Here is an 11,938-nt window from a genome sequence, read left to right on the forward strand (position 1 = left end):
TCCATGTCTTTTATTAGAAGTCACCAAATAGCTGTATTAGGCACCGAACATTTAAATAGTAAATTCTATTGTATATCAATGTACAAATTTCACTGTACTAGCAGTTGGAAAACTGAATTAGTGAAGCAGATTAATATTCATTATTGATTAATAAATAATTAAATAAATAAATGTGAGTTTGTAATTTGTTAAACTAATGCCTGTGCAGTGGAGGAACGTGGTAGTTATATCTTTTCTATTAAGAAACCACTTCTCCTGCTTTGGTTTCTCGCATTTTGCCAAGTGAAAAACCATGGCAACATTAATTATAATATGTTGCTTGGTATAATGCAACATTTATTGTCAGCTCATGGCCTTCAATCCAGTTTGATTTTAATAGGAAAAAGTTTGGGCACCTCTACTTTATAAGATTTTAAAAATCATTGCATTCTGTTTTAATCTAAAACAGAGCATCCCCATTTTTTTTGTTTAGAATTGGGGTTGTACTACCAATACTACTACATCTAATAATAATATAGGAAAAATTGGCAAATTATATTATAAACAATACACTAATGATAAACAGCAGATGAAATCCTACTTGATACTTCTAAAAAACAAAGCAGAATCACTACTGGTTCAGAAAATCAAATATGTATTTTGTGCAGGATATTTTGTATAGATTGATAGATTGAATAGAATTAAGCATTTGTGTATATTTTAGAAGTATTAAATCATGATAGTCACAGAGCAAGAACACAGCGTGACTATAACTGAGTGATATCGGTTTAATACGGTACACACGGTCTCAAAATCAAAAAATGATCACTGAATAACTGACATAACACATTCTGATCAAGTGCTGTTTATTTGTTCCTTGTCATTTCCTCTTTAGTAAATGATTCCTGATAATAAAGCAGATCATGATGCAATGCAAGAAACAATGACAGCCTGCAGTGCATGTAGTATAAATATAACAAACTATTCAAAGAGTTTGTATTTATGTTGCATTATTTCTTTTTTTAACACAGTTCATATGTTTGACACATTTTATTGCCATTTTAAGACGCAGGTTCCCTGTGATCCTGAATGGTAAGAGGTAGGTCAAGTAACATCATGACTCTCTTCTGTTTTGGCACCGAGGTGGTGAAATGAAGTTCCATTAGATGTCCGTACAGATGAGTCAATGGCTTCCATCCTCAAACGATGGGTGAAGACTTACCTCTTCCTTAAACTTGTTAACTAGTTTATCATCCCTGTTTGTTATATGTATATAAAAAAGTGCTATAATTCCTCTTAACTTTTGGGCTGATTGTTTCCTTAGTCTGCAACCTCATAACCCAGTGTTGATGTATTCATAGGTAGAGACTTGAAAAGCACTTTTGTACTGCTAAATGCCACAAATGTAAGTACTTGCTGTTCTATAAAATGCATGTTTGCCAACATTTAACACAAATTTGACCTCAGGAAAGACTATTCAAGAGTGTTAAACTCAAATATCCAGGACCGAGCATGTCACTCAAATCAAGACCACCACTGAGAAGCTGGGTCTGAAGATCAAGGACACATCAGGTACTGCTCTTCAGCAGAAAGCCTTCATAAGGTTTACACTTTGTTGTGTACAGTTAGTCCCCCGGTAGTTCGGATTAGGATTTTACTATTTTATGATGATGAAAGCGATACGGCAAAATTGGGGAAATATTAGAATTATGCACGGGAGGCAAAAGTAGCAGCGTACGATACGTTGGGACGCTGCGAGGATGTACAAAACTCTCGCCTTGTGAGATGCCTTATTTCCACTAGCGGTCACCAGGGTTCACCTGTTAGAGTGCGTATTTTTTTCTGTATTTTCGATGTTGCAAAGCCCAAAAAAAAAGATTATTTTTTAATTACGCCGACACAGAAACGTTTCACACACTCGGAGCAGTAGTGCGGTTTAGCTCCGGCGTGTTGTGTAAAGCTCGTCCTACACAGTGAGCAGTGGTAACGCTTGTGCTCAGTGTGAACACACTGGTGCTTTTCGAAAGCTCTGTATTCCGTAAAGCTCTTTTCGCACTGCGAGCAGGAATGTGGCTTCTCTCCAGTGTGAGTGCGCTGATGTGTTTTGAGGGTGCTCGATTTCCGGAAACTCTTCCCACATTGGGAGCGGTGGTGCGTCCCTTCTCTCGTGTGAACGCGCTGATGCGTTTGGAAACGGCTCAGTTGTTGGAAACTCATCCCGCAATGTGAGCAAGAATGCGTTTTTTTTACCGCATGGGTAAGCTGGTGGTGTTTCAGAGTGCTATATTGGGAAAAACTCTTCCCACATTGCGAGCATTGGTGGAGCTTCCCGTTATGAACGTGCTGGTGGTTTTGTAAACTGCTACGGAGCGTGAAACTCTTGCCGCATTGCGAGCAGAGGTACGGCTTCTCTCCGGTGTGAACGCGCTGATGGTTTTTGAACGTGCTGTGACGCGTGAAACGTTTCCCACACCGCGCGCAGTAGAACGGCTTCTCTCCGGAGTGGATGCGGCGGTGGTTGTTAAAAGTGCTTTGTAGCGTGAAGCTCTTCCCGCACTCCTGGCAGTGATACGGCTTCTCCCCCGTATGGATGCGTTGGTGGTTTTTGAACGTGCTCTGCAGCGTGAAACTCTTCCCGCACTGCGAGCACTTGTACGGCTTCTCCCTGCTATGAGTGCGCTGGTGGTTTTTAAGATTGCTCTGCTGAGAAAATGTTTTCCCGCACTGCGGGCACCGATGAGGCTTTTCTCCGGTGTGGATCAGATGGTGTTGCTTCAGATGGCCCTTTCGAGTAAAGCTCTTACCACACAGCGAGCAGTAATGCTTTTGCTCCTTGCACGTCTCTGAACTGATCTCACCATGATTGTTTTTTGCGTTAAGGGAACCAGATGCGGACGTTTCACTCTGCAGGAAAAAAAAGAGACAGAAATAACTGTTAGGACGTACTGGACATGGATTACACCAGTATTACCCATGTGGTAGGCCAAAATTAACACATGATCAAATGGTCAGAAATTCAAATCTCAGCCTCACCAAGCTCCCACTCCTGAGCCCCTGAGCAGGGCCCTTTTCCACTCCAATGCTCAGTTGTATAAATTAGAGGTCAACACGATTAATTGGCACAGATAGTTAATAGAACTATCTGCAAAAATCCATACCGATAGTTTTTCCGGGTTGTGTTATATAGAAGCTTCTAAAGGCGAAACTCTAAAGCCACGTGCTGTATGATTAAAGTGTATTTTTTTTATTCATTCTGCATGTTTTTATTAATTTTGAGTGTTACTTTTTCTTTCTAAAACTGCGTTTAAGTGCCACGTTAAATTTGTTTTTAAAAATCTAAGATTCCGAGAAAAAAAGTTGTAGCACTGAGTATAAAGTCGCAGCTCTACAAGAATAAAGTCCATTTCCTTAATCATCAGCCTCATAGTTGCTTGCGAAACAACATTCCTCTTTAAACAGCATGCAGACATAACTTTCGATATACTTCAGACTGCACAAAAGAGGCAATTTCCTCAATATATGTCAAAACATTTTGTTCTGAATAAATGAAGTATTCTACTTAACTGCTTCATGTACTAATTTACCCTTGCTGATGCGATAAGTTAAAAGAGTTCAATCCTAACCTAAAGTAGGATTTAATCAAATCCTCCACCTCCATTTAATGCAAAATAGCAAAACGTTTCTCACAATTCTGTGATTATTCTCCAATTGCGACAAATCTTTTTTTTTTTTACATGCAACTTAAACGCCATCATATTGTTCCAGTTAAAATGTCTTTTATTTTCCTCAATATTTCTTAACATAATTTGTTTAGTAATTTTTTTTTTTTATTATTCAGTACTGAGTTTTAATGTTTTGCATTTTTATAATAAAGTTCAGTGCTACTTTATGTTGTGTTATGTTTCTTTGTTTCTTTATCCAGTGTCTATTTTAAAATTATTATTAATTGGTGTGTATATATATATATATATATATATATATATATATATATATATATATATATATATATATATATATACACACACACACACACACACACACATACATACATACATACATACACACACAAACGCACCGGCAAGTACGATCCAACCTAGCCCTCTGTGAAAGCCACTATCGGTCGACATCTAGTATGAATGAGACAAACGTAAGTCGCTCTGGATAATTGCGTCTGCCAAATGTAATGTAATGAAGCTGGCTCACAAGAAAGCCTACAAACATTCTGCTTTAGACAACCTGTCCAAGAGCATGAATTACTGGAACCATGTCCTGTAGTCTGTTTAGACTAGTAAAAACTTGTTTGGCTCAGCATGTGTGGAGACCCTCTGGTAAAGAGAAAAAATTTTGTCCTGCCTACAGTGAAGCATGGTGGTGGTAGCATCATGGTCTGGGGCTGCATGAGAGCTTCTGGTACTGGAGAGCTGCAGTTCGTTGAGGGAAACTTGGATTAAAACATGTACTGTGTCATTCTGAAGAAGAACATGATACCCTCCCTTCAGTTTTCCAACATGTTAATGACCCCCAACAGTGGTAGCTCAGCATTAGTGGGGTTATTCTACTTTCTCTGGTATGCGTAATATGAATCGTAGTATAATGAATTAATTCTAAATGAATTCTGAATGGTCAAAATCACACAATTCCTTTATTTTCAAAGCCACCAGCCTTCAGTGGGTCATTTCTACAAGGCATCCAAATCATTTTTGCTATATAATTATTTAGAAGGAATATTTATTTCAAGGATTAAAAAGCAATTACTTAGGAAGAACGAATGAATACGTGTTGGCCATTTTCTACATGGCACCACACCTGCTCTACATTGTCTTTAAACAGTATGTAGTCAGTTTACTGTCACCTGCACAGAAGAACAATGTATATATGCATGTATGTGCCTTATATGCATGTATTTTCTTAAAACTACACACAATATGTAGACATATTCTACACACACTGATATTTGATACAAAACTAACAGATCATCTGTCCACTCTGTGTGTATCCACTACAGGGATTGTAATAAACTCACCTGGACCGAGTCCTTGTTTACATCCTCCAGGTATTCATTTTGTTTCTCTGCTTTAAATGAATCCCTGCAACTTTCGGCCATTCTATATTCTACAAAGCAACTGTCCATAATAATAATAATTTCTCATGTTTTTTGACCTGTTGGAGATTTGTGGGAGTTTTCAATGCACAGTTTTTAGAAGAAAAATAAGTTGCAGCAGCAGGACGCCGCCATGTTGAATCTCACCTTTTCTCGCGAGATTTAAGATTCAGCGCACCAATGAATACACGTGTGTTTCTAACTTAGGGTTCTTTTAATTCGGATTTTTTAAGCATATTAAATATATTAAATTTTAAATAAATCGTGGAATCATAAAATACTACTACTAATAATAATAATAATAGTAATATAATTAAAAATAATAATAGAATTATTGATAGAAATAATATAGATAGTTATAATATTATTAATTATTATTATTATTATTATTATTATTATTATTATTATTATTAATAATAATAATAATAATAATAGTAATATAATAAAAAATAATAATAGAATTATTGAAAGAAATAATATAGATAGATATAATATTAATAATAATAATAATAGTTATATAATAAAGAATAACAATAAAATTATTGATAGAAATAATATAGATAGATATAATATATATACACATACATTACTGTATAATTGTATATTATTATTAATAATAGTAATAATAGTAATATAATAAAAAAATAGAATGTTATATATATATATCGTATCGTTGGCTATGCATCGAGATGTGAATCGCATTACCTCAGTTATAGAGATGCACATCCCTACCCCTACATCCCACACTTTCCAGCAGTAATACGGCTTCATTCCTGGGTGGATGCGCTGGTGGTATGTTAAATTAGTCTGTTCTGTAAAAAACTCCTGTGAACATTGATATGGCTTCTCTCCTATATGAATCTGCAGGTGTTTTTTTTTTTCATTGCTCTGTCGAATAAAACTCTTCCCGAGCATTGATGCGACGTTTCTCCTCTCTGAATGCGCTGGTTGTTTTTTGAAATTGCTTTGCTCTCTGAAAGTCTTTCCAAACTGCGTGCAGTGATGCGGCTTTTCTCCCTATATGGATTAGATGGTGTCACTAAAGGTGACCCTTTGTGGTAAAACTCTTTCCACACAGCGAGCAGTAATGCGTTTGTGCCTTGCCCATTTATGTATCACTCTCTCCATGATGGTTCTTAGAACAAAGTGGACCAGATGATGACATTTTACTTTGTATCAGAATAAGAAACACTGGTGTTAAGTGATTTGTTCGATGTACAGGTTAAAACGCTGTGGTTTGCAGTAGCTACTTCGGCAATCTAGCGAAGCGAGCGAATTGTGCTGAGTTTACATGTATTTGCGTATCTGCATCACCACAACACTATCTCTTGTGAGTTTTATTTCACCACCTCTACCCAAATGATCTATCCTATCAAACCAAATAAGAATAGATCTGTACAGTGCTTATTAGTGTCTCATAGAAATAAAATCATGCCCGGCATAAAACCTCCTTCACTAAATCACTTCACTTATTCGGCTCTCCTGCCTTCACCAGCTCTATGACACTTACCTTGGTTTACTTTCTCCATCTATAAAACCCTGTGTAAACAAAAATGTGGGAGTAATATGGGATAGCAACCTTACTTGAACCTAAAACAGATAGCAACCTGAACTCAAACACTCTCAATTTCAATTTCAAAGCACCACCCATATTATATTATAGTTATATTATAACTGTTTACATGCTGTCCATTGCTGTTGTTGCTGTTTTGCAAAACACTGTGCATATGTTTACAAGTGCACTCTTGATTACAGTTCTCTTTTTGCACAATGTACTGTATAACACATTATATATACTGGTCAGTGCTGTTTCGTGTCATGTATTCTCTGTTTGTCTTTTGTCTTGCACCGTTTGCACACAATGCACTTTATGTGGTGAGGACAACTCACTGTAGTCCTTAGCTCTATGTTGTGTGATGTAGCACTATACTGTTAATGTAGCACCAGAAATAAACTTGACTTGACTTGACTTTAACACAGAATACTTTTAAAAGTGTCTTTATTGGAATGCAGTGTGCACTGGTTTCCAGCAGTCATTCCTAAACAGGTTACAGTTGTCTCAAAATGCTACTGATTATTTTCTAAGTAATACACATAAAATACAACCCCCGTTTTGCCATCGCTGCACTGGTTTCCAGTCATTTTAAATGAGATTTTGAAGTTTGTATGTTTGTCTATAAAGCTCCAGATAATTCAGTTAGCGTATAACTTGTTGACAAACTGCAGCTCCATTCATTTTCTACTGGACAATCAGGAGCAAAGCATCGCAAAATCTCCGTAGGTTATGCACAGGAAACAGAAGTGTTGTTTGTTCTTTTATCGCGTGATTACCATAGACGGTACACAATGCAATAGTGAATTTTTTTGTTAAAATATTATAATATTGTTGCAATAATTATCAAGTCAAGTCAAGTGGCTTTTATTGTCATTTTTACTATACACAGTGGTACACAGTACACAGTAAAAACGAAACAACGTTCCTCCGGAACCCTGGTGCTACACAAAAACAACAAAACAACATAAAGTGCATCGAGTGCAGCCTGGTGCAAACAGTGCAAACAAAAGAACAGTACAGACAGACAGAGTGCAGACAGACAACACAAGACAAGACAAAAGACAAAAACCAAGTATAGCGCCGACTAGTAAACCTACTGTATACTTACATATACAGTACTGTGTGAGGTGAATGTAAAACTATACCCAGGAGAAAATACAAACAGAAAGAGCAATGTAGTGCAAAAAAACAGCAGCAAGGAGGTGCAAAGACAGCATGTAAACATTATACTGTAGTATAAAGGTGCAAAAACAGCATGTAAACATTGTACTGAATATAAACATTGTACTGAATATAGTATAAATAATAATAAATATATAAATGGTGATGGAGTGGATCGAGATGAGTGATGAATGTGTTTAGTCCAGGTTGTACAGTTCAGTTCAGTAACAGTAACACACAGTGAGTGTGTGTGTGTGTGTGCGTGTGTAAGTGAGTGTGTGTGAGTGTGTGTGAGTTCTGTTCAGTTCTGTGTGTTGAGAAGCCTGATGGCTTGTGGGAAGAAACTGTTACACAGTCTTGTTGTGACGGCCCGAATGCTTCGGAACCGTTTTCCTGATGGTAGGAGGGTGAAGTATGCGTGTGACGGGTGACATAATTTAGTTAAATTATGGGAGTCATGTGACAAAAGAACTAATGAAGATATGAGAGGTGAGGTGACAATTCTGTTTATTATAATTATCATATTATATTTTCATTATTGCAACTATAGTTAAAGTTGGTGTATGTAGACGTGTTGGCAGATCTGCTTATTGAAAATTTAACATTTAATTTTATTTATGGAACGAAATAAACTGAATGACAAAAAAAAAGATTTCAATGAAGTTTCAAAGAACCAAGTTGCTAAAATGCTACATGCTGAGGAACACAGAGAATGTGCAAGTATATTTATTACAGAAAATTGTCATATAATGCAGGAACAGATGGATAAAAATGCAGTTCTGCAGTGTTCGTTCGAATCCGAATCATGGTCAATTAAGATGCAGTGTTCAAACAAACAGCCTTAACGAGGGGAAATGAGAGCAAAAAAGCCAGAAATAACAACTAAGTATCAGTGAGAGTATCATGGCTTGGTGATATTCACAGGGTGCTTATTACTGAGTGTCGTTTATTTAATGAGTGTGTGTAGACCTACAAACGCAGCTACAGCTCCCTGGATATTTTAATGCCTCCTTAAAGATGTGCTAAGGAACATTCTAGAAAAGGTTTGCGATTGTGTATATAACCCCATTTCAAAAAACACCTTGAATAGAATGCAATGATTTCCTTATCTCATAAATCAATATTCTATACTCAATCAAATATATCAAATGTTTAACCTGAGAATACATGTGTTTTTAATGAAAAAATAAGGTCAATTTGAATTTGGATGCAACACATCTCGAAAAAGTAATGAAGAGTGTTTAAGAAGTGAAGAAAAGAGTGCAGGCAGGGTGGAGTGGGTGGAGAAGAGTGATAGCTGGAGTGATCTGTGATAGAAGAGTATCTGTGAGAGGGAAAGGGAAAGTTTATAGGACTGTGGTGAGACCTGAGATGTTTTAGGATTAGAAAAAAGAGGGTGTAGGATGTTTTGTAGACAAGGTGAGGGAGGAGAGATTGTGATGTTTGAACATGTGCAGAGGAGGGACATGGGGTATATCAGTAGGAGAATGCTGAGGATGGAGCCACCAGGAAGGAGGAAAAGAGGAAGAACAAGGAGGAGGTTTATGGATGTGGTGAGGAAATACATGCAGGTAGTTGGTGTAAAAGAGGCAGATGTAGAGGACAGGGGGGTATGGAGACGGATGATCCGCTGTGGCGACCCCTAATGGGAGCAGCCGAAAGAAGAAGAAGAAGAGATGAAGAACATCTAAATCCAGGAAAAAGCACATCAAAATGTTTATGATTACATCAGCAGTCATTACACTCATTTAAAGTGTCTGTTTATTTACAGGAACAACAATAATGTTCTGGAAGGTGTAAGTGTAGTGGACTCTGAATCAGAAGGTCGCACCACCACTGCTGGGCCCTTGAGCAAGGCCCTTAACCCTCAATTGCTCAGGTGTAAGTCACTCTGGATAAGGGCGTCTGCCAATTGCCATAAATGTAAATATTACTTGTAATGCAAGTAAATAGTAAAATATTATTATATTATTAGTAGTATTTATAGTAAAAAGACACACACACACACACACACACACACACACACACACACACACACACACAAACACACACACATTAAAACATATGCCAACCTGTGAAGTTGCATGCTTGGCAAAAAATAGGCATGCTTACATCACACTTTCCCACAGTCCTCTTCTTCGTCTGCAAACACACATACACAAACAAACACACACACACACACACACACACACACACACACACACTTAAGCCCTTGTAGAAATTCCCGCCTACTTCAATTCACCTTTGTTCTCTGCTCTTGTGTGACTCGGATCCTCGCCTTGACATAAATGTAATTCGTTACTGTACTTCGGTAGCTTTAACCCGTAACTGCACTTTACTGAAGTATGTCCATTAACAATTCTTTTCTTCGGTCTGAATGAGAGGTGTGTTTTTTAATTCAATTAAAAGCTGTGCAAAACTCTTTCCATATTGTGAGCAGTTATATGGCTTGTTTTCTGTGTGAACGTGCAAGAAAACCTTGCTTTTATAACTAAATAAACTTGTTTTGGCTTGATGGTATTCTTAGCTTGTGACCAAATGAACCAGTATCAGAATGTGTTTACTGAAAAAATCACTTTTATAGGCCACTTTTCCAAATGCTAATAATGTAAACTGTAAATAATTGATAATTGCCTCCACATGTCTTAATTTTCCATAAAAATGAGCATATGGTAAATCAGAGATGCAATATCACAATATTTATGATTTCATTAAAGTGTGTGATAGGGAAGGGGTGTCTAGGTGGACATTAGACTTTATTTAAATTGACTATTCCACTTATGCAGGATTTTATATACAGCTGGCTCGATACCACTTTTTCAAGTCCGATACGATAACGATACCACAACCTTGAAAATCTGCTGATACCGATCTAATACCGTCTTCTTCATCTTTCATTATGCTCAAACAGTGCTACAACAAATTTCTACTCAGCTAAGGGAAGAAATGCGTAGCTCACAACAAGACTCAGTTCAACAGCAAGCAGAACATTTAGAGAGGAATAAATGATGAAGAAACTCCAGACTCAAACTCCCCACAACACCGGTGGCTGCAATTTGTTAGATTTTTTGGAAGTAGTTAAAAAAGAAGGTTTTGTGTTCATGATCATTTGAATAGAAATCAATCAGTGTTTGACTCATTAATATCGTTCTATTAATAGATCAGTGTTCTGAGAGCCTTTTTGTGCATTTATCCCTGATGAGCAGCCGTGGCGACTGTGGCGATGAAAAACCCCCTTAGATGTTATAAGGAAGGAACCTTGAGAGGAACCAGACTCAAAAGGGGAACCTCATCCTTATTTGGGTGAGATCAAAAGTGTACACTGGAGAGTGAGAACTAACATGAGCACTGGAGTGTAAGATTATGAGTAATGTTCTTTCTACAGTCTTTCACAGTCATTATGGTTATAAAAATAGGAGCTACTGAGCAACTCATAAAATAGCTCCACATTTGTGATCATCACAGAACCAACACCAGCTACTCCATACCAGAGCCTTTAAACACTCCAGAAGGTCCAATGTCAAAACTCCACATATGAAGTGGGATCCAATTCGCGCTGGTACGTCTCTAGATGGTTCGGGATGTTTGTGGGCATCTACTTCTTTAAAGGTCCACAATCTTAATAAGGTGGGACGTGACTGGGGCTGGAGCAACCTCAGGATGCCTCGGGATGGGGAGAGAAAGAGAAGCAGTGGAGAGGAATTAGCGTAGCTGCTGTTCATGATATTAACAGCACAAGTTGATAATGTGCATGTGATCAGATGTTCTGGAGCACAAGGTTATGATATGTGATGTGTGTTATGTGTAGGCTTTGCTAAAAAGATACTTTTTTAATCTGCACTTAAACTGGGAGAGTGTGTCTTTGTGTCAACTGAGTTGAAAAAGCAAAGAGTCTTTTTACGTAAATGATGATATGAACATTATAGCCATAATAAATCAGCGTACGTTGGATGCTTAATTACATTTGAAGGCAAATACTTTTGTACTTTTACTCAAGTGAGCGTTTAAAGGGGCACTTTTACTTTTACTGCACTCATATTTTACTGAGTGGATCTCCACTTTAACTCGACTACATGCTTTGTGTACTTCATCCACCACTGGACCTACACTAGGAACAGTGCTATGACCTTCTCCTGAGTGAA

General features: G+C 37.4%; 1 protein-coding gene across 1 annotated transcript; it reads right to left on the reverse strand.

The window, feature by feature from the left end:
* Window positions 1–753: 753 nt before the first annotated feature.
* Window positions 754–5,221, reverse strand: LOC124396196 (oocyte zinc finger protein XlCOF26-like). Its single transcript, XM_046865263.1, has 2 exons — window positions 5,003–5,221; window positions 754–2,883 (listed from the first exon to the last, which is right to left on the reverse strand). The coding sequence occupies exons 1-2, from the start codon at window positions 5,108–5,110 to the stop codon at window positions 1,858–1,860; spliced, it is 1,134 nt and encodes a 377-aa protein (XP_046721219.1). The 5' UTR covers window positions 5,111–5,221; the 3' UTR covers window positions 754–1,857.
* Between the last annotated feature and the right edge of the window lie 6,717 nt (window positions 5,222–11,938).

The sequence above is a fragment of the Silurus meridionalis genome, chromosome 2, assembly GCF_014805685.1.
Source record: "Silurus meridionalis isolate SWU-2019-XX chromosome 2, ASM1480568v1, whole genome shotgun sequence".
Classification (NCBI taxonomy): Eukaryota; Metazoa; Chordata; class Actinopteri; order Siluriformes; family Siluridae; genus Silurus; species Silurus meridionalis.

Excerpts from the sequence above, each read along its gene's own strand:
- LOC124396196 (XM_046865263.1), bottom strand. The coding sequence starts at position 5,110 with ATGGACAGTTGCTTTGTAGAATATAGAATGGCCGAAAGTTGCAGGGAT. Across the intron at positions 2,884-5,002 it reads TAAACAAGGACTCGGTCCAG|AGTGAAACGTCCGCATCTGG; the intron begins GTGAGTTTATTA and ends TTTTTCCTGCAG.